The 23164-nt window shown below is 42.5% G+C and overlaps 1 protein-coding gene across 1 annotated transcript in view; it reads left to right on the top strand.

The window, feature by feature from the left end:
* The first annotated feature begins 2492 nt into the window (after positions 1–2492).
* ARHGEF38 (Rho guanine nucleotide exchange factor 38) overlaps positions 2493–23164 on the top strand; it is a 38203-nt gene continuing 17531 nt past the window's right edge. The window contains exons 1-5 of the mRNA XM_051789634.1: positions 2493–2851; positions 12752–12927; positions 15449–15572; positions 19910–20057; positions 22984–23001. Coding sequence (XP_051645594.1) covers positions 2665–2851; positions 12752–12927; positions 15449–15572; positions 19910–20057; positions 22984–23001 — 653 coding nt within the window. The 5' untranslated portion in view covers positions 2493–2664. The remainder of the gene's footprint in view (positions 2852–12751; positions 12928–15448; positions 15573–19909; positions 20058–22983; positions 23002–23164) is intronic.

Here is a 23164-nt window from a genome sequence, read left to right as displayed (position 1 = left end):
GCACAGAGAAGGTATTTTGAATTTTGCAGAAAGTACTTATGTACGTTTCTAAACTGTTTTGTAAGCCTGCTCTGGGCTCCTGGCTGCCTCTGAAATAATGCTGCCAGGTAAACTATTGCAAGTACAACAGCAGCAGCAAACTACAGCTGGCTTTCCCCATAATAATTGCCTTGCTGAATGAAGACACACCTTTTCACACCCTGTGACTGAGTTGAGGAGGAAGACCACTTTTGCATGTGGGTAGGTTGCTGTGGTAATAAACACCTGAGCAAACTTTACTATATCCTATCTTGGCTGTAGCACTGCATATTGTGGCAGAGCCTACAAAGCCAAGACTTTAATAAAGTTTGTTTTTCCACCTCCACCCGGCCAAAATACATTCCTCAGTTCTCCCCCAAACCATCTTAATTTAAATAAATACAATGAAATCTCATGTAAATGATGGGACCTGTGTCTTCCGAAATGCATGACACTGTAAAATCCTGGTAGGGGAATATACCTTCTCTGAGTGACTCTGGTTTAAGCAACCATTAGTCCTACCCACAGCTGCTCAGATCCTGCGTCATCCCCTGCCTCAAGCTGCCACAACTTCTTTGTAGCTGGGTGATGAACTAATCGGGAACACAGATCCAGATGGAAAATAGCCCCAGGAAAAGGGGTGAGGGAGGGAGTTTTCTGCCAGATCAGTTCCTCCATCTCATCTCAAATTCGTGTGTTTACACCCTGCAGCAAGAATGGGAACAAAATCATCTGGGGAAGAGGGGCAATCAGGGTGGTGACTGTTTAAACCAGTTTTACCACCCTCAGTGAATGCCAAGCCATTGCTTCAAAAAAAGCTCCTCCCTAAGTCCCAGTGTAAGGAAATGGGGTGGTTGATTTTCCTCAACTCACGTCTTAATCTGTGTACTACTTGTTGCTGGGGCTTTGATGCTTGTCAGAAGTATGTCACCAATCTGTCCCTGCCTACGCCTCTCCCTGCTGTCACCACTGCTCTGCCTTTCAAGGAACTTTTGTGGTCTGACTTGCAGAATAAAGAGTTTCTTAGGAAATATCAGAGAGGAGGCAAGATGTAACACATGAATTGCCTATGTAATATGTGACTTCTCTGTGTGAGCACAAAGTCTTCCAAGTATTTCCCTCACATTTTATTCCTCTGCCAGATTGTGTTTGGGCTGGACACTTTGTGCAGCACTGGCATGGTGCTGCAATTTGACGTAGTAAATTGCTTAACAGTTTCATAACCTTTTCCTTTCACTGCTGAATAGAAATGAAGGTCTTTGATCAGGAGGTTGCATCACAGGACCAGCTTTGTAAGGAAAAATAAAAGTTGGAAACGAGGTTACACTACTACGTTTCATCGCCACTTGTTTTTTACTAGACAGTCCTTCAGGGACACAGTGTGGCAGCGCTAAAGCCATAAGCTCTGCCAGCATCTGTCAGAGGGACATTAGTTTGTCCCCTGGCAGATGCTGTGGCAATGACTGTGTGAGACTGACACCGATTAGGTTGCACCACGGGGCTCCCGCCAGGTGTTTCCTGTGGCAGCGAGGGCCACAGGGTTGGGTATCACAGCAGCAGCAGTGATTGCTACTGATGGCTGTTGGGGCTTTTTCCAGGATAAGTCCTGTCCAAGCTTAGATGCCAGCAACTCCTGCTGTTTTGACATGAGCTTGATTAGACTGGTGCTACAGAGGATCACTAGACAGTACGTGTGTGCCAGAGGCCATTGCTAACAGACAGGATAATAACATCTCTTCCAGAGGCTGATCCAGAGGTATGACAAGCAGGTGTTTTGGTGTCCAGTTCCTCAGCCATCAGAGCACGGTGGTTTGTTACAGCAACCTTCACAGGTCCTTGGCAGGCATTGCCTTGGCTCTGGCCTCTCTGTGCGCAGTGTAAAGCAGGACAGAGCCTGGTTTGAGACAAATGTCAGCTCCACACTGCTTGCCACCTTCCAGAGGGGCTTTTGTCTCCCTCTCAGCCCTTCTCTTCATTGGCCTGAGGGATCGGTCTCCTTTCAAACCTGTAGATCCGGAGTTTCCAGCCCAAAAGCTACACCTCTCAGTGGGATTGAGGGACTGGCAGATGCAACTCAATTTGGGGTCCTGACCAGTCTGCCGGTTGGGCATTAGCCCAGGGGAAGCAGGAGTGAGGGTGAAGGTGGTGGCTGACCTCCCCTTCCCATTTGCCTTGCCTCTGCTTCCCACTGCCCCTGCAGTGCACAGAGGGAAGGGGTCCAGTGAAAGCGTGGCAGTGCCCTGTCACACTCGGGCGTCCCTCTGCTAGAAAGGATGCAATTCCCTCTTCGGGGTGCCGGCACCCACGGCCGTGCGGCGGGGCGAGGAGGGTGCCCTGAAGCAGGAAAGGATCCGTGAATGGTTGCGGTTTGGGGCTGGCCCTGAAAGCGGCCCCGCCAGGCGTGCTTGAACACAAGGCAGGTGAATGCAAACGCTGCCTGGGGCGCCACCTTCCCGGGGGTGGAGCTGCTCCGGCACAGGTGGCAGGGCTGAGCCCGGGGCCCTGCGGAGCCTGGGGAGCCCTGCTCCAAAACCAAGCCTAAAGCAACCAGCCTTCACCTGGGCGGTGAGTTCACCTCCCTGAAAATCAAGCTGTTGCCCACCCTGCCACCACCACCACCACCAAGCAAGGCTGTTCGTGGCGAGCATGGACTGTCCGGGGAAGGAAGGCGTGGGGGGAAGGAAGAGGAATTTGGCCCTGCTGAGGAACAAGCTGTACATGGGGGAGAGGAGGAGGACAGAGCCCGTGGTGGAGAGCACCACCACCGCCGGGGACCATGGCACCTTGAGGAGGAGTCAGTCCGACAGGACAGAGTACAGCCAGAAATTACAAGGTACTGGGGAAGCCTGTTTGGTGCTCTGCTGCTAGGGATGCTCTGAACTGGGGTGGTATCTCAGTGCCCTCCAGGCTGCAGCCTTGAGATAAAGAAGGAAATGGTCATCTCTGCCCCCATGCACTCACAGTCGGAATAAGCAATGGCCCCTCTCACATTTGCCCCTCACCTCCAGGGTGTGAAATGTTTCCCCTAATTTTTCTAAATAGTGTTGTGTAGACAGGACACAAAATATAATCCAAGGTTTTGCTGAGTTCTGCAGAACGCATATGCAACCAAGATCTTTCTCGTTCATCACCAAAATGCATTTGCAGCACAAACTGTTATGTGAAAATAGAATGCCTCTGTCCTATCTGTCGTTGGCTGTTGTACCAAGTGGATTTTATGCCAAGTCATTAGAAGCATCAAGGACATTTTTTTTCTCAGTTAAAAATATCAGGATTTATAATGTGTTTATCTGCTGCATGGTTTGTACAAGCCTGAACTAAGTATGTCCAAATACATGTTTGGATGGATATACTGATTCAAATTATACCATTATGGAGAGGGTTTCTTTTCAAATAACCAGATTGCATCTGGACTACAAATTGTAGTAAAGTATGCCAGTATTGGGCTTGTCAATCAAAAATTAAATGTGATGCCACAAATTGAGGAAAAGCATGAAGAATGTGAATGGCTATTTCTGAGAGTGCTCTGGAACACGAACCGATGAATTCCTGTGGGTTTCCAGGGTCTTTTAACAACAGGGTCCCATCACAAATGCAGGGTTTGAGTATTATTATGCTGTGTGTATTACTAATAGTCATATAACTACCTAGTGACAGTTACTCTTGCGACCATAATCCTTTATGGGGAAATAAAATAGAAAAATACTTGTATTGTGGTTTTGATGCACTTAATTAGGAAGTAGCATTGCTTCAGAAAGACAACAAAAGCAGAAAATAAAGTAATAAGCCTGAAAATAATAGGTTTTCTATGGGGGCTGCATATGCTGAGAACAACAGAGCGGTTTATCAATTATGCTGTTCCCTCCTCTTGATAGCTAATCAATGAGGAGATGAAAAATATTCGGTTAAGTCAGGCCTGTGCTTCAGGGATCTGGTGGGGGTGTTTCAGGGCACAGGCATGGATTGCTGTGGCTGAGCAGGCAAGCTCCTGGCAAACGTCCTACCAAAACAGTTTGTAACTCGTGAATGGGGTTGTCCAGGTGAGGTCAAGGTTATCAGAGCAGTATCCAGCAAAAAGTGTGAGATCTTTCTGTCTCATGATGGCTGTATTCATGCCATGAATGTCTCCTGTTTAAAATCTGAAGCAAAGGAGGTGGGGAAGCCTAGGAAGTCATGGCAGAATGTGAGGTTATGTTTATGGCAGCATTCCAAGGAGACGGTAAATCCAGCTTTACAGCTCCTGCCACCAGCTGAGACTGCCGCGGCCACAGATTGCAAAGCACTGGTCCGGTATCGGCTCACTCCGCTTGCTTCCTTTTGTTCAAGAAAAACGATGATGGATTAACAAGGTACCTGCAGGCTTTATATTGGATTAGAGGTTGCCTGTCCTCAGAGTGAAAATACAAAGGCAGTAGAAATTCCCATGAAGTATATTTACAGTTGCCATAGAAAGAAATGCAGCTGTGTGCCAAGGCCTGACCTGGATCAAATTTTCCTGAGCTAGATGTGCCTGAATCTGATAATGATCACGGATCCCGGACCTAACGTGCTGCCTGCCAATGCTGAAAATGTGCTATGATCCTACACCTTTATTTTCTTCGTTTTTCTCAGTAGTACTTGAATGCAAAGCAGCTCACTTCAGGGTGAGGGAAGTGGTTTTGTTGGCACAAAGCTTTTGAGTTTTCCATTCCTGTTAAGAAAACCCAGGCTCTGTTGGTGACAAGTAGTCTGTTGTGTATCACCAGGTCAAGACTTTCTGATCACCCATGAATGGTAAATGCTTTGTAAAAGAAAAAAACAAATGGTAATTTGCACTTGCTTCCCATACAAATTGCGGGTAAAATTCAGTGTTTAGTTGCCACTCCCTCCTATAGTCTCCTGTTAATATGTTCTCTAACACATAGTCTGCAGAGCTGGGGTTGGTATTAGCACAGACAAGGAGGTGTAAGAGAAAGAGATGCAACAGCAGCAAACTCTGCAGAAGGGAATCTTTTCTGAGTGGGGCAGGTTTCCACAGCTGAAAGTCAGGGCCTTCAGGACCCTCACCTCTGCTAGTGGCAGGCAACCTTGGCAGAGCAGGAGAACCAAGGTGTCCTTACACATCCTAGTGCCTACTTCAGCATTGCAGTACATTTGTGCAAGGTGAAGCATGGGCAAGATATCTCTCAAGGGCCCTTCCAGCCCTTTGTGTGCTTTAAAGGGTTCCCTGAGTAAGAACTAGGCTGTTGTCCCCTATAGCCATTTCCAGCAGCTCTGAAGTATATGTTCAAAGTACTGCTTAGTGTGTTGGAAACATAGGTCCCCAAATAAAAGCCTTTAAACCAAACCAAACCCAAACAAAAACAAGAGAGCAAGAAGACAAGCATAAAAACTCCTGAGAATTCAGTTTCTGCCCTTGGATTTTACTGAAGTTTTGCTATTTTATGCAGAATCCAAAATGTTTTCTATAAAGAGTGAGAAAGAGAGCCTACTACCCAGATCTCCAGGGTAATCCAGGTGGTTTGCTCTGTCAGTCTACAAAGACAAGTACAAAGGCGTTGTCAAAGGTGAAAACTTCTGCAAGTGTTTTTCACTTTAAAATTAAGGAATCATTAGAATACAAGAAAGCATTTTCATAGTTAATTACTATACTAGATACATCTATTCAATACCTTATCTGGTGTGAATGGCCATGCAACACCTCCCGACTTTTCTCTTTTTAAAAAGGAAATAAGATGCAAAGTAACTATTATATTCTCAAGGAGCTTGGCAAGCATTAGTGCCTCTATTTCAGCTCATCCTGTGAGATAAACAAATGCCTGCAGACCCATTTTAGATAGAGGAAAATAAGGTGATTGCTACCAAATGTCAGGTTGATGATACAACCATGCAGGCATTTAGAACCCAGGTTGTAGTTGCAGTCTTAGGTGAGTCCAGGAATACCTTGATCGAGCCATATACATTTTTTTTCTTCCATTAGCTGTTTTCTGAAGAGGAAAGAATGGGGTTAAGGAAGATATATTTACTAGCATTTGTGGTGGATGCAGAAATAGTATTACAAGAGCTAAGACAGAGCTCCTGTGACATTTCTATGCATTTCTCTGCTCTGCATTCGCTAGAAAATTCTGCACATTTGTATTTTCCAGAGGCATGAAGAACTAACTGGTCTCCATAAGCAGTGGCATGAAGTGGTATTTAGCACCTCTATATTCAAATGTATTATCTATAGCTGTTTAGTTGGTAAGAGTTGTTCTCTTTTCTACAGAGGAAATCCGTCAGCAGCAGCTTTAACAGTAGCTATATTAATATTTATGTATTATATTAACGTTGGGATCAGTCTTTGAATTAATCTAAAGCTTCCAGTCTGTAAGTACCTATGTATTTTGTTAAAGGGGGTTTGCTTGATGTAGTTACTGGCACATAAATGTTTGCAAGATCAGGGCAGATTAACATACAATGTGCCATGGGGATAGATACTAATAAACAAAAAGGGCAGACCACAAAAAGGAATTTAAAGCATAGTTCACTGTCTGTTAGGTTTTGGACAGATTGCTGGTTTTTGGTAATAGCCATATGCCAAACTTGTGCTTGCTGTGAAAAATGAACGGTAGAAAATGGTGGGTTTCCTGAAGGAATCAAAGATCACATTTGTAGTGTTCAGCAAGACAATGCCTGCCTTGATAATACTCCTTGTCTTACAAATTATTACATATTAACTCCTTTATAACTGTAGCTGTGTATGGGTCAACTGCCCTGGTAAATGATTTACACACATTTCAATTTAAAATGCATCAGTGACATACCTGTAATAGACAGTGATTCAAATCACACAGCTATCATAGTATACTGCCTCAGAGCTTGTATCTGAATCCAGAATGCCATGTGTTTTCTGTGTCTAATGTAGTTATGAGAAATAACCAACTCCAGAAATGATGCAGAAACCTGTGAAATTATACAAATTCCTGAAAAGGTGCTATCCCTTGGTATACAAAAGCCCAGTCAGAGGCAACTCATCCCCCTTTGCTCCTTCTCGAGCCAGGCAACTTTCTCCATCCCATCCTCCTCCCTGCTTGCAGAGCTCACCACTCCTTCCTGCAAGGGCTGCTCATGCACTCAGCTTCTGGTACCTCCCACTAGAAGTAAAGATCCTCTGTGCCTCTTTTCAGTTCCTTATTTGCTTTGTGCTGTACTTACCGATTAATTTTCTATGGATTGCAATGTAGATAATGAAATATCCTATTTCACTGCAAAATGTATGCATCCAATGATCTTTGGAGCAGCTGGTTTACTAAAGTACAGTAAGGAGTAAAAGTCCGGATTATTTCCTGAAGTGCAGGAGATGGTTCAATGAAAATACTCCCTTGTGCCCTGTGATGAGAAGTCATGATCTAACAAATACTTTTATTTTCTCCCATGCAAATTTGAGCTTGGAGAATCTTATTCTGCTAACTTGCTCTGCAATAAAGCTGGAGTTATTCCTTGAACTTATTGCAGTGGCAGTCAAACTAGGAAATGAGCTCATCTTTTCAGAGCAGAATCCATTTTGTGCCACTGTGTTTGCACAGCACTTAGCACAATAAGCCATGCCGTGTGGCTCAGGACTCTTAGGAGCTACCACAGCATAACTAGTAACAGCAGCCTGGGTAAAGGAGTGAAGACTAGGACCCAAGGAGGCTTACGGATCCTCCTCTGAGCATATTATCAAACATTTTATTAATTGGGATACTTTGCATTGTGGGCCACACAGCTCACAGCTTGTACACCTAATCCACCCCAAATCTTGAGGTATGTGTGTCCCAGGGGAAGAGGTTCAGATATAACCCTTCCTCAGTTCTTACTTTATTAACATACTAGCTCAGTGCTGCAGGAGTGGTATATTTGTGCTGGTATATGACACACTGGAAAGGTTTATTTGTAAGTATAGGTACTAACAATGAGGGCATTCTTCTGTCACCTGATGATAAGCTTTCTTCCCTTCCACACTGGTCACATGGGAGCTCTCTGTAGTCCTGTCAGCACACACATAATTAAAGCAGTCTGCTGTCAAGGAATTGAAGAAAGAACCTGCGCATTGAATGTAAATATTTTCTGTACTTTATGGAACAGAAAAATGATCAAAGATCAAATGACCTAATTGCAAGGAAGTCTCTGATGCAGATTTTATAAGCAAACCTGTTGCCCAGGAATACAGGTGCAAGGTCATTCTGGTCCTGCAGTGCTTTCTTGCTGGGTTCAGAAAAGGGGCTTTTTGCATGTGTAGCTCACAGCCTGTACACAACAAACCTGTTTCTGAACAATGCTGCTGTTATATACCTCTCTGAGTCAGAAAAAAAAGAGGTTTTCCACAAACCTCTCCCAATCCTTTCCTATTTCAATGCCCAACTTAGAGTTCAGCAGTGTAATTCACACCGTGTTTGCACTGTAACAACTCCAGTGCGAAACTGTAAGGACATCCCTTATGAAGTGATCCCTCACAAGGGGAGGGGCATCTGAAGTAAAATTCCTTGTGTGTTGGCTCATGTGATGCACTTCTGTTGTGCACAGTGGGACACTTCATCCTTCCCTACTGCTTGTCCTATTTCAGGCTCCCTCACTTCCAAGGATCCCAGTGTCCCTGTGGCCCGCAGCCTTCCCAGCATCTCCAGCAGAAGCAGGGGTGTAGAGGGCAGAGATGGAGAGATGGTGTGAGGAGGGAGAGGAAAACTACCACAGCAGCAGCCTCTAAACTTGGCTGCCTGCATTTCATTCCCAAATCTAGCTGATAAAAGCCGGTGTACATTCCTGTGTGTAATAGTTAGGTTATCTGAGGGTACAGGCTATCTGAGGACTTGCTTTCACAGACGAATAACTTTATCCAGGGTGATACGAGCCCCATGCTTTACACGTGGAAACACAGTAATGCTATAATTTGTTTGTTATACCTTGATAACTTGTGCCTTCACCACTCCCTTGTGCCAGGTAAAATCCCCATATCTGTGCGGTGCAAGTGTGGCATCCTCCGAATGCTGCCTAAGGAATGGAAAGGCCTGTTAGTCACTCCATTCACTGACATCACCATATTAATTCTTGTATTCTGTGCCAGTACCATCATTTCCACATGGGAAGCATTTGATAGGGAGAAACCTGGGTTCCCTCCCCAAGGGTGGATGTAATACCCAACCAGACCATCTTACCTGGAAGGATGGATAGAGAAGACCTCTCGAAGCTTCTCACTCTCTAGGTGTGGAAACCAGGGAAATTTGCATGCATAGGTCTTGCAAACCTCCTATGGCTGTTCCTCCAGTCACTTGCTGTGAGTCTGCCAGTACCTCCTCTGAGCCTAGAGAAGGGCTGCTGCATTTGCACATAGCAAGCTCTGTTCCTCCATGCTCTCGCTGCATTGTGGCATGTCTCCATCTGGGGGATATCTTTAGACTTCACACTTGCAAGAAACTGCTTTTGTAAGACGTGGCTGCTTTGTTCATGCCATCACATAGTGAACCTCTTGTTGAGTGCAACTTAAAGCCATGTACTTCAATACACAGCTGGAAAAACCGAAGTCATCACCTTCCTCTCCAAAGCAAAGTCCTCCAGAAAGGTGACTCCTGCAGATAGCTGACATCACAGAGCAACAATTCAAACATTGCATTCTACTTTTTATTTTTATGCCTACTAAAAGTGCCACCTAGTTTTTTGTAAACTGGGCTTAAGGTGCGACTGTTTAATATATCATTCAATGGACTATTTTTTCATTTTTCTCAACCTGGAATCTCTAAGGACAAATGAGTCAAATTCTTAATGTAATAGTTAATCCTCAGTGATATCTCTTCCTGCTAATCCTCTCTCTTCAACTGTTCCAGGGCTGGTACACATTACCAGGTAGAAATGAATGTGCTTATATTCCAGATATGCACTTGCTGTTTGCGCATTCATTAAACTTTCACTTACTCCACAAGGATTTCAGCAAGATACTAATGTTCTCAAACTGGTCAAAAGCAATCAGCTGAACATGAAATCATACGTTTGGGCTGTAATCATCACTTCAGGATCTTGCTGTTGCATTCTGTAGAGACAGATATGCCTGAAATGAAAAACTGAACATATTGAGTGAAAATGGAAAATTATATTACATTTAACAAAAGGAAACATTTATTAAAAAACATGTTTTCTATAAGGAAACAGCATCTAACTGATATTTGTCATGATTATTTCTTCCTGTTGAGGATAGCTTTTCTTTCCTCACATTATTATCTATCATGCAATAAAGATAATAGATGAGCCCTGACATAATTCAAGAATCAAATTTGATCAGGGAGATCTAATGGCATAAACTGAAAGAACAGCCTCTCAAGGGATTGTGACTTCCAGCCTGAAGTCACATGCCCTCCCCTGTCACCAGAATAAGAGATTAGAAAGTTCTTTTGTACACCATCTCGTGCTTACCTTAAAATTCCATCTGATACCATAACGGTTCCGTATCAGAGAGCAAACAACACGTCTGAGATCTTCCAGGATGTCTGGTTCTCTCTGCACTTTCTCAGGAGCTGCCCCAAACTCTCACATACAGCTACATGCATGCAGCCAATCTCAAGAAAAGTCCTGATTTTGGTGCAGAACTGGAATAGAAATGTATTGTTCACGTGGTTCCTTGTGAATTTATAAGTGTGGTTACATACTATGAGGTTTTGGAGGAAAAAGTATCTGCTGGTTTAGCACATCAGCAGCAGGCAAGGTGGTCTCATTCTGCAACCCTAGCAGAAACTTTCTCAGAGGGAGCTGTGAAGTGATACTGGTACCAGTTTTGCTCTCCTCACTAACGTAAGGGCAGAGTTTGTTTTATCCAGCACACAGCACCTTTGGTGTATGAGCTCTGCAGCAGCACAAGCTCCTGTGCAGTTCATGCACTCACACCAGCACAGACTCACTGGGGCAAAATTCAGCTTAAAATTCTTTTGATATCCAAGACCTTGTGGAGGGGAGACATCCTCTTCATGTTTCCATTTTATTGTCTGAGGACAAACTGTTCATGCCTATTATATACAGACTTCAAGGCTAAAAACTCAGACCTGAAAAGTACATCTAAACACAAAAAGGTTTTAAAAAAATCAGCCCGCCCCTGCCCCAGTTTCTTTGGGTTCTTTGTCCTCACTGTTTAAAACTAGTGGTATAGAGATAGAGATGCAGTCTCAGAGCAGCTATTTGAAAAGAACTGTGGTCACATCAGTCTCACTACAAAACCTGGTGAGAGAAGCATTAATAACAAACCTGTCTTTTCTGAATATCAGTGGTCAGCATAATTGTAGAAAGGAAGATGATACATTGGATTTATTATATTTTACACCTCTTGTCGGAAGATGGCTCGAGGCTCTCTGTCCTGAAAGCTGATTGGCTTTCCCACAAGTCCAGCTCCAGGTTATCATCTACAGCCTTGGCCGGTGTTGTACTGGTGAGCTCATGCTGTTCAGTGCTCACTTGAGTGCTCATGACCTCACCCTCGACCATCAGTTCAAACAACTGCAGTATTGGCTGTCAGTGAGCAAAGCACCTGATACTGCTTGCTGTTTCCTCATTATTCGTTCCACTCCCTACAAGAAGTTGACACAAAGGTGTAGCAGTCTGATCCTCAGCGGAGATTCCCATCCTTTGCCGCTGAGTGATAAAAGCCCATGTAGTCAAAGCTCGACCTGGGTAATGCAGACTTGAGCAACTAATGATATGTGCATCTTTGTTGGTACTCTGCACCATCTTGTGGCTAGCAGAAAAACACCAGAATAGCCTCTGAAGTATTTCACTTTTTTTTTTAATGTTTTGGTTTTGTGTGTGTATGTGTGTTTCCTCATGAAAAATACAGATTAGATTGTCAACGTACAGAGATAAAACTCAGTGCCCTTTTTAGACCTGACATGGATCTCTGCAGGTTGGCTTACAAACCAGAAAATGGGAAAACCATCATTACAGATAAGTAGGTTGTGTGTAGGTCCTGTAGTGTATGTAAATTACCCATCTGTAGAAAACTAGCTTGCATTTTCATGTATTTGAAACAAATCAGATATTCTAGGTGCTAAGTATTGAAAAACAGTTGTCCTGATCTCAATGATCTCTGTTGTTCCAAGAAACGTTTGTTATTGATCATTAAAGGTTTTCTCATATTGTCCTTTAATTCCTTTGCCTCTTTCAAAAGATTATTTTTAAACAGAATTAGAGGATTCATCATTATTGTTACTAACATTGCCTTCATTTGAAAGTTTGTCTTCCAGTACTTGCTGCCCTCAATTTCCCATGAATAGACTCAATGTTACACTGTACGAAACAAAAGTTATTATTGTGAAGCTTTTTTATGGTAGGCAGCCTTTTTCTTTCACAGAACATATTTTTCCCGTCCTCCAAATCATAATAGATGTCAGACCAAGACTGTGTTTTCAAAGGAGTAGAAGGGCATCAGCTATCCTTGAATTTCAGTGTAACAAAGATCAGGCTTTCCTGGGCTCCACAGAAAATTTCTGCCCAATACATAACATCTAAGCTGGGGGAGCTGGTGATGGGTTATCCTCTTAATGCCAAAGGGGCAGTTTCCTTCCCCAAATCCATGTCCACTTTTAGAGGAAGGAGATGGAATGACACTCAGTCTGATTTGGGTTTGCCACTTCTTATGCTTCTTTTCCTGCTCTCCATGGTGATTTGGGAATTTCCAGCAGGCACCAGATATGTTTCCCCACCCATGGTTGTGCAGGGCAAGCTTTGTGCACTCTTACGAATTTCTCTCTCTTTTAAACAGAAAAAATGGCCCCACAGGTGGCCACCTCGCCACAGGAGGATGAAGAACAAGTCAGTAGACGCATGATGGCCAAGAGGGTGAAAATCATCGCAGAACTCATGCAGACGGAGAAAGACTATATCAGCAACTTGGACCTTTGCATCAAGGAAGTGATTCAGCCCCTGAGAAACAAGCAGGTGAGTGCTGGGGGTGGAGGACAAGGCAGTGATGTCAAGGTCTCAACTCACCCACGTTCTTTTGGACAGTCTTAATGCAAACACAAGTGCCAGCACGAGAGTGACGTGGTGCTGGAGCTGGCGCTCCACAAAGTGATATGTCAGGGCTCTGGTGAGGAGAGAGGAAGGTCAGATATGCTCCTGACACTTGTGCTGCCCTTGCATAAAGCCTGCATTGAGGTACTCGCCCAGAGGCCAGCTTGGATGCTATATACCTTCCTGTGGGCTGCAACAGCAGCTTCCAGCTCTCCGTACCGCTCTGTAGTTATAACTTTTCTTACATGCCCTGGCAGACCTTTACCGGTACCTCGAAAAGCAGCAACAACTAATAAAACCAAGATTTTTTCTACAATAGAAACTGGAATGGAATGAACCTCTGCATCAAGTTTAAATTCAGTTGTTAGGATAACTTTATCCATCCTTTCAGACAGCTGTGGTGGATAAACACCATGCTTGAGAGGCCATCGAGCACTTGGGAAATTTGCACTCTACATGGAAAAGGTACATTTAAGAAGGAAGGCTCATAAACTATCTTTCAGGCAAAAGATCTCATTAGGCCAATGATAGCCATTTTCTTTTTTAGCTGAGACTTCAAAGAGCACCTTTTCCTCAACAGTATTTCAATTTGTAGGAAAATGGTGAAGCTGAAAGCTGGGAATAGAAGAGATTGTGAAGAGAAAGATTTGTATTTTTGGGGCCTGAAATATAGCATTCAGAGAGGCTACACTAATTATATCTGCTGCAAATATGGAATAAAAATAATTTTAAATAGACTTTAACCCAGGTTCTCTTTATGTAGAGTTTCTTATGAAACTGGTGATAAAATACAGGTGCAGAGGCCAAAGTGTCTTTAGATGACATTGACAATGCCTCTTTGGGAAACGCTGTGGTCAGCTGAACTCTGTGCTGTTTAAACTCCTGCAGGACCTTTTTTTCATTCCTAAAACTCTGTCGGAATTTGTTCCAACCCATTTTCGGAAGAATAACCCATTTTCAGAAGAGCTGGCCTCTGATGACATAACTTTAAGGAGTTCTTGACTTCTTCCTCCTCACTTGTTCATCTACTTAGTAGTCTCCACTTGACTCCCTCCCCAGCCTGGCCAGCACTGAACAAGAGTATTGCCTGGCTGAACTCGAGATTTTTGACAAATGTGCTGTATTCTTTTGCTCATTTTCAGTCAACTGAAACCATTCATTTTGTGTTAACCTGTGTAAGTGTCCATGCACAGCATAGTTTGGATATATGTAGACATTGTTCTGGGGAGCAGGTCAGAAGTCCTGTGCTAGATGTATACAGGAAAAGTAATGTAGAGATTATAACTCTCTTAATGTAATAACGTCTGCATTTTTGAAAGGTTTTTAAGAATGTCATATGGTTTTAAGGCTAGTTCTCAGATAAACTACCATATTGAAAGTTTGTAATGTGTTTAGAGAAGGATAGCTTTTAGAAAATTGGCCTAACAATGAATTTGTTTCACATTTCCAAATGGATAAAGTATGTTTTAGCCCCTATAATATTTCCAAAGAAATTAACTGCATTAGTATTGGAAGTATTTTTCTGGTTCTGTTACAATAGCATGCAATTTGATCCTTCTGGCATCTGCTAAGCTGCTATGTAAATCAGCAATTCTGTTCCAAATGGAGAGGTAGGTTTTGAGGGTATTAATATGGATGATGAAAGTGGTCTTGTCTTTGTTCTCAATATTAGCAAATTACCGCTGGCTATCTCCAGTTGTCCCCAGATAGTAACTATTGCCCTGCTGTGCAACGAAAAATATGTGTCCTGGAAATTTTTTACTTCCTCTAAAATGAGTAGGGACACAGTACCAAATTTTCTGTTGGTATAAATTGATACAGTTCATTGAAGTCCGTGTTGTGTGCCTAGGCTCTGTAGGAAGCTCGTTAGGTTATATTAATACGCAAAATGGTAAATGTGTTTGTTTTAGTGGAAATTATATGATCTTGATTGTATTCTTGGATTTATAGGACAACTAACTTAAAATCATACTGGCTTTCTAGAAGTCATTGTACCTGTTAGCTGGCACCAAAGTGCCAAGGTCTGAGTTTATGTAACAGCCTCTGTTAGTGAGTGGTAATCAGGCAATAAAACCCATTGTCAACTATTGTTTTTCTCAGTGGGAAAGTAAACAAACATTTCAAAGCCAGCTAAGGATCTTTTCTTTATTCAGACGATAATATTTATTTCCTTCCCAGGTAAACACTTTCAGATTAGGGATAGTTCAAAATAAAGGTTAAAAGCACTTGATAACATACCCTTTGTTAACTGCGTCAACCGTATTATACTAATCTGAAAACTGTATATGCGTCCTTGAAATCACAAGGAGGATGTTTATATGAGGTTTTGCAGAAGTGGTGCTTCCTGGAGTGTTGAACAGTCAGGGCATAGCAAGAGAAGGTCTCTAATACACAATGTCCTTCTTTATCCTTTGTCAGTAGCTGCTTAATATTTGTATTCCACTAGATTGCTCGCTTTGACGTGGATGGCTTGTTTAGCAACATTGAATTGGTCCATCAAGTATCAGCCAAACTGCTGTCATTGTTGGAAGAAGCCACAACAGATGTGGAGCCACCCATGCAAATAATCGGTATGTTTACTGTCCTCTTGAGTTCTACAAAGCTACGTGAAAGAATAAACATAACTCTCTCCTGTCCTCCACTCTCATCAGACTTGACTTCCTCCCCAGTATCCCTCCCAGAAGCTGGCATACTAGAAGCTGTCCATAATGACACAGGAAAAATGACATGTGAAACCTGTCCAGTTGTTTTACTGTACTTGTAGGATTATGATGCTCTTTTTTCCATCCATCTGGATGTTGAAGGGGAGGAAGGAAAGAGAAAATGAGTTTAGAATGAGTAAAACCTGCAGCACTGAGTTATACAACTTACTGATAAGATCCTTTTCATTGAGTTTGATATTGCCTTCCTAAATCCACTCATGCTTATACCAACTCTTGTAATGCATGCTCATTGTTATGCCATTCAGGAAAAGCATTAAAAATGATTGGAATAACAAGCATGTCACATGACACTACCACCCCCGCCCCAACACTGTAAACATGTATCCACTGAAGACACAGTTCATGTAAGAGGTGGTTAAGTGCGCTTAGTAGGGACTTGGACAGTAAAGAAAGCTGTAATGAATCTGAAGTTTGTGGGATTCTGTGTAGGAATGTCTGTAGGGATTACGGGTATTTTCAGCAAACGGGTTGGCCCTGGATATGTCACAGCAGTCACAAGTTCTATGGGCCAGGCCATGAATGTTAAGGCTATGATTCACTTGACATTCTGGTGCAGCTGGAGAGATTTAGGAAGTTACCACTCATTAGGTCTCCTATAACTGCTTCTTCAGTGCAGAGGCCCTAGGTGAGCCATCTTAAGAGATCAGGTGAGAATATTTAATTTACTTTAGTGAAAAGTCAGACAGTTTAGTTTAAAAAACTTCCAGCTGTGATTCAGAGGTCAGGGAGGTTCTTTCTTCCCTAAACTGACCACATACCACAGGTAACACATTATAGAAAGTACCCCTCTTCTCATGAATAAGGGGGTAAAAAATATTGGTTGCCACTTGACTAAGAAACATGATATTAAAGCGTATGAGGCTTGGGAAAAGTATTAATCCTAGCACGTCTCAATCAGGTTTGCCAAGGCAACAGCTTAACGTAGTTTGACACGTCTGTTGTTTGGCGGTATTTCAGTGAAAGTGCATCATGATGAGTCATACTCTTAATAAGCAATGTTCTATTCTAGCAGGAAGTGCCTTTCTCACAGCCAAGAGAATCATCCTATTAGTTCCCTGTCACATCCAGAAGTAAAGACAAACAATTTCATCCATCTATTAGGTGTATTTCTCCAGAATCAGACAAAGAACCATGAAAATGTATGGTATTGTGGATCACAGAGTTTGCTAAGCTATGGCAGGGAAAAAACTGTCAAATAAGGTGTGAGACATTCTTTCAAAGGCTGAGACAAAAGCAGGGAGAATAACTGCATCACTATAAGCAGTAAGTTAGTAGGTTTATTGTCCTGTAAAACTACATCAAGGTAATTTTTGGGGGGGATCTTAACAATCAGTGTAAAAGTTGTTGAAGCCAGCCTATAGTAAAACCAGGCCAAGAATGTTTTAACACATCCATCATATTCCCTCATGTTTAATGTTTTTAAATATCTTGCATTGAAGTATCATGCTTTGGAAGGCAACCCAATCATGGTGAGATTGAGGAGAACTGCTAATACAGTGCTTTGAAACCAAAACAATGTGGTTGCGTATATTCATGTCTTATTTTAGTCTATGTTCTCCACACTTAGGCTATGTCCACACTGACAAGTATTAATGTCCAATAGGAGCAGACTTGCAGATTTAAAGAGTTTCTGCTAAGGAGCTGGTATCCATACTAACATTTCAAGAGGCCTTACTTCAGACTGGCTGTAGCCTGTTCCTGTGGTTTGGGAGATGCCCTTTGTGGTTGGACTGCATAAAATGTGCCCTTGGAGTGTGTCTTCTGGTAATCACCATCCCCAAAGAGATCCAGTTTGTGTCTCTGTGACTGCTCCACCACACATACAAGGCATGGGAGATGAGGACTAATGAGTGATTGGCTTCAGAAACTCTCTCCTAATCTGAGCTAAAGTACTAATGTAGGCAGACTTTTTGTAGTGCTTGGTCTTCTGATGCTAAATGCCTCTGAGGTTAAATACCCTTTACAGTTCTCCCCTGAATTTTTTCTCCTCCCTGTTTTGGAGGCTGTATATAGAGGAATATGAAGACTTAGTAACCTTGACTCAGCTGTAGCTATTAAACCCCCTCTTCTTCCCTCTCCTGCTGCTGTCCTCACAGGAAGCGCCACTGAAAGCCATGGGGAGAAACTGTTTCTGTTACTCAAGCCTTCCTCCTAGGATTTTGTCTTTCACACTGATGACCACCATACTCCAGAAGAGGCATCAGGCAGATTTGCATCTGTCAGAGTATTTTTAAATTTGTGCCCAAATACAGTGTGGTTTTGGTCCATAAAGCAAGCTCCCACAGTGATATGCCCAAAACTCATCTGATTCGGTCCATATGGCTCAGAACCAAGAAGGGTGTTAGGCTTAAGAAATCCATCTGCTTTTAAAAGGCCCTATCCATGAAATCAGCACATAATTTTTCTCATCACTGAGCATCAATGAAAGTATCTGTCATTGTGGCACAATACTTCAGTGAACAGAACTCGCTCATCTCTTTCATCTTGGGGAGGATAATTTCCAGCCTCTAGTATACACTGAAAGGAGCTGTAAGTCTACAGCTTGCATTTTTTCCACTGAAAACGGAACCTCGCTTGAGTGCTTAGCATAGTACAGGCCATGCCAAGCACTGTGAGAGCTCATCATCTCTGAGAATCAAGCACCAAGTGCTCAGGATCGAGAGAAAGCTTGTTAAGGTTTCCTGTTACATCGTTAGCTAATAAAGACCTGCATAGAGAGTTCATGGGAAAGTCAGGATGCAATTTGCATTGGTAGCATTCAACATTAGCAGTAAGCACAAGACAGAGAAGACAGCTAAAGAGCATTAACTATAGGATGCTGGTGCTTTTCTAACTGTGCCCTTACAGTAACTGAAATGAACTCTGGTGGTCTTAGCTCTTCATTGTTTTTCCCTTATTCACACCCTGAAACCAACATGCATTAGACAGCCCAGTTAACCTTCGCTGCCAGGGGGAAAAACCCAGAGCTGTGTTACTGTGGTAACTGAATCATTTTTCACTTTAAGACGGAGCAGTTCAATGCAATGTATTATGAAACAGCGCACTCTGGTCAGGATGGAACATGCAGGATGCATGACAGCTCAGCGCTTGCTCTGTGGATGAATAGAGAGCTCCCAATTAATGTGGTGTTCAGCTTTTAACTTTAATAACCATTGCTATAACTCAAAAGGAATGTCTATAAAATGTTGGACTTGTTGCCACATAGATGTAATTTTCAGTAAATGCCCAAGACAGGAGTTTCTAGCATTGCTGTTTTTTATTATATGCATTTCCAAGGACTCTGATCAGGGCACTGCTACGTGAGGGCGTAAGAACCAAAGTAATATCTCAGCAGAAGAGCTGAAGCGTGCCTTCTCCGCCTGGATAGCATTTCTTACGTACATAGAAACTGACACAGGAGTCTTAAACTGAGAGAATTAGGCTCCAGAATTAAATGGAAAATGAGTGTAGGACTACTTTAGTGCCTCTAAAATTCCCACCTGTTCTTTGGGGGAAAATGGGGGTGTGGATGACTTGAAATGGAAGTGTTTTCCCTCTTCAGTTGTATATAAGCCTAGATACTATATAAAAATGGCTGTAATCCATTGTGGGTTTACTTAATGAGGGGAGAGGTGGAGATTGTCCCTCTGTCATGAGAAGAAAATTCTCTATTCTAGGCTATAACAATTGCCATTTCAGGATTTTGCAAAACAGATAAAATTGAAATGGCTAATATAAGATAGAGTCATTATTCCTGTTATAACCAAATTAAGTTCATATTCAGTTGAAAAAAAAGTCAAAAGGAAAACTAACAGGCTTACATTCATCCCTCCTGCCAACTCATGACACAAAAATGGTCTCCCTTTATCAGTTAAGCTCTGCTGTGTGTTTTCCAATGCAGGGGCATTAAGCTGGGGCAGTGAATTAGGAGAATGTGTTTGAAGGGGTGCGAGGTATAGAGATTTCATGCTTTTTCCTGAGGGAATTTTTTGCATTAACACTGATATAATGATGCCTGGCTATGACAAAGATGAGCAGCTGAGAAATACATGTAATAAATAATGCACATAAACACGCAAGATCGTTTCTAAGGGAAGTAAAGTGCAAGCCAGCCTTTTTAGCTCACGGCTAATGTGGTGGAATAATAAAACTCCTTCTGAGATGCTGTTGTCTGACTTGACATGCTTTGTTTTTCTCCTCAACAGGGGAAGTGTTCTTGCAGATTAAAGGCCCACTAGAAGACACATATAAAATCTATTGCTATCACCATGATGATGCACACACCATGCTGGAATCCTATGAAAAGGATGAAGAACTGAAGCAGCATTTAAGAGACTGTGTACAGTCCTTAAAGTAAGATCTTTTCAAATGATGATTTCCGTCCATAGTCAGTTTGCCTGGCAGGGAACATTTTAAATGGATGTAGATGAAAGGTCCCCTGTAAATCTGGAGTTCTATAAGGCTTGCTGGGAGCTCTAGCTTATGCTGCTTTCATGAAAAGATGACAAGCCAGGGGCCATGATTAGATTTCTTTCTCTCTAAGATGGCCAAAAATAGCACAAGAAAGGTTGCTCTTCCCTTAGTTTCAGTGCCCCATACTGGCAAATAAAAAAAATGCTGCATCATATCATATTGGAAACACCTTGCCCAGCTCCCAGGAAACTTGCTGTCCCCCCGTCTTCAGCAATTCTATTGCTTGAATTTAAATAGCCTGTAATGCAGCTACTCAAATGCACTGGTGTTTCTGGGCCCCTGTTGCAAGGCCCCAGGGGTCTGGAGCTGCTATGTGGTGCTGAACCCCTCATGATGGGGGTGTTTGAGAGTGAACAGTGATGGAGCAAGCTGCCAGGTCCCACCAGTGGGAGGTGCTTTATGCCATCGGCTTCAGCGCCAGCCCCTCGGGGAAATGTGTCAAGAACTGGGGATGCCTCAGAATAAAGGATCCATCTTTCCTTCACCACAGCTTCCTCCTGCAGCCAGTCACTAGAGGAAGTGCTGCTCATCCTCTCCATGGAGAGTGCTTCTCTTTCCACCCTTAAATTCTCTTGCCCCCTTACTTTCCCAAAAGCATCACACAGAGGTGTCAGGAGGGAAAATGCCACAATTTCAGAGCAGAGATGTGTTAAGACTTAGGAGATGGGAAGTATGTCCAAGTGAAATCTGGAAAGAGTGGTGGAGGAAAATATCAACAACATTGAAAGAGAAATGTTTACTTTGAAAACAGGTTATGTTGAAAATGACGCTTATTTTGTGCAATATATCCGGTTATTAAATACATAACAAAGTGTATGTGCAGGGTGCTCAGGTTTTAGCTACCCTGAAAGTTGAAAGAAACAGATTTTCATATAATCTCAGGCTTTCAGGCTAATGGATGACCAGGTATCTCCCCTAAGGGAATGTTTTAGTTGCTGATGCCTGCAATATTCTTTCCTGGCTAATCAAGAGAAGCTGCTACTGTCATTCATCCCGGCTGCTGAAGCAAGGGGGCATGGAAGAAAATAAAGATAAAAAATAGCATCCATGTACATGCTAGGGTGGAGGCTGTCACTTGAATTCCAGAGCCAGCAAGAGGTGCTCCTATTCCAACATCTCAGCTGAGCTTTCTGAAGAGAAAGGATATTTTGTGCTGAGCTACTGTATCTTTGCTAGCAGGAAGTGACAAAGACTTCCTTACAATGAAGCCTTGTTTTGTCTTGTTCTTTCCTGATTAGCCTTTGAACAGGAACCAACGATAAAAGCACTGGTGTGTGTATACTCTGTTGTGCTTTTTCCTACTGCCTAAAGATTGCAGTCAATGAAGACCTGAAAGTGCACCCTCAAATGCTAAAATGCAGAATTGTGGTCATTTAAACCTGTTACTACCCATTGGAAAATATTTGCCCTAGGAAGAAAATTATGTAGGATTGTTACCGAATAAGTTATAGGCTGTTTTCCACTGTGAGACATAACAAATGTGGGCAGTGGGGGGGTAGGGGGGGGGGGGGTCGGGGTGTGTGGGTGTGGGCTGGTGACGACTACTCTTGAAAAATGTTTACTTGTTAAATATTTTTTTTCCTTGGAAAGAATACTGTTCCATTTTAAAGAATTTTAAATTAGCTGACATTACTAGGGACTTCTGTTCCTCAGCTGAGTAATATCTGACATGTAAAAACCAAGTTCTATATCAGGAGCAATTTAAGAGTGGCACTCTGCACATCTCTACAGACAAATCAGATTTAATTAGCTATGCTGAGATTCCTATTCCTTTTGACTGAAGAGGAAAACAATTCATCCCAAAACGTAGGTGTCTGCATTGGAGATGTGCAAATCCAAATTCTGTAGAGCCTCGTGTTTCAGCTGTGATTATACAAACTGGGGATATTGTTTGCTATTTTAGCCAAAGAAATGCAGCTGGTAGAAATGAAAGGATGCTGGCAACTACCTGCTCAGCTTTCAGCCTGGAGTAGCTCAGTCACATATTACAGAGACAGAGGGATGTCCTAAGCACACAAAATGCTGACAGTGCAAAAGCTATGAAAGCACCAGCTTCCAGATGCTCAGCTAGACACTGGTGGGCAAGGAGATGAGAGTGCAGGCTGTCAAAAAGAAGTGGCTGAGGATGTGATGTCAGGAAAGCCTAATGCAGAGATGGGGGGACATTTGGTTCTCTTGCATTTGAGTGAATTCATACCACAAGGAAAACATTCTGTGCATGTGCTTGCATGTTTGTAAATTACAATTTTAAGTCCCTGCTGCTTTCAGTATATCAATCTACTCCATCCTACTCTGGAGAGGTTTCATTTGATGTGTAGTCTACAAAAAAGCTTAAGAGCTTCATTGATTCTATATCCTAAAAGGCTAAAAGGTATTCTTTCTCATTTAGAAATACATTTCTTTTTAAAGAGAGAAGACAGGAATGTGTGTAAAGTATAAGAATGACATATTTAATTTTACTTTTTGTATTAATGACTTAATATTTCTCACAATTGCTAGCAGAGTGATCCAAACTTCCTTCTCTTAACAGTGGGAGGACTAGGCTGGCTCTCATAGCCAAAGCCAGGTTTCTGACAATCCTTTCTCATTTGGGTCTGTCCTTTCAAGAAGTTATAGGGCCAGATTAACCGATACTCTCTGGCTGCTTTGTACAGCTCTGCTGACACATAGCAGCCATAAACCTAAGTTAACTGGCCAGTTACAACTGCTCTGTGTCACTGAAATGTATCTGAGAATCTGGCTCCTGATCTGTATAAATCCTTTTAGGAGGAATCTAATACATGTTTTGTTTTCTTCTCTTTTGCAGAAAGATATATGAAGAAGAGTAAGTACTCTGTCTTTCTTACATGTAAAATAATCTTTAAAATACCTTTAATTTATCTTTAGTATGTTTAAAACTGTACAGGTGGAAATTTTAAGAAGACAAGCTTTTTATGTCAGTATAAGCCAAAGATTTTTCCAGGACACATGTAGAGGGCTCTGAAGTC

Source organism: Manacus candei, unplaced genomic scaffold (assembly GCF_025592945.1).
Source record: "Manacus candei isolate 608988 ecotype Guabito, Panama unplaced genomic scaffold, ASM2559294v1 h1tg000028l, whole genome shotgun sequence".
NCBI classification, from domain to species: domain Eukaryota; kingdom Metazoa; phylum Chordata; class Aves; order Passeriformes; family Pipridae; genus Manacus; species Manacus candei.
Note: the sequence above shows the minus strand (reverse complement) of the source record. Positions and strands in the feature narration are given on the sequence as shown.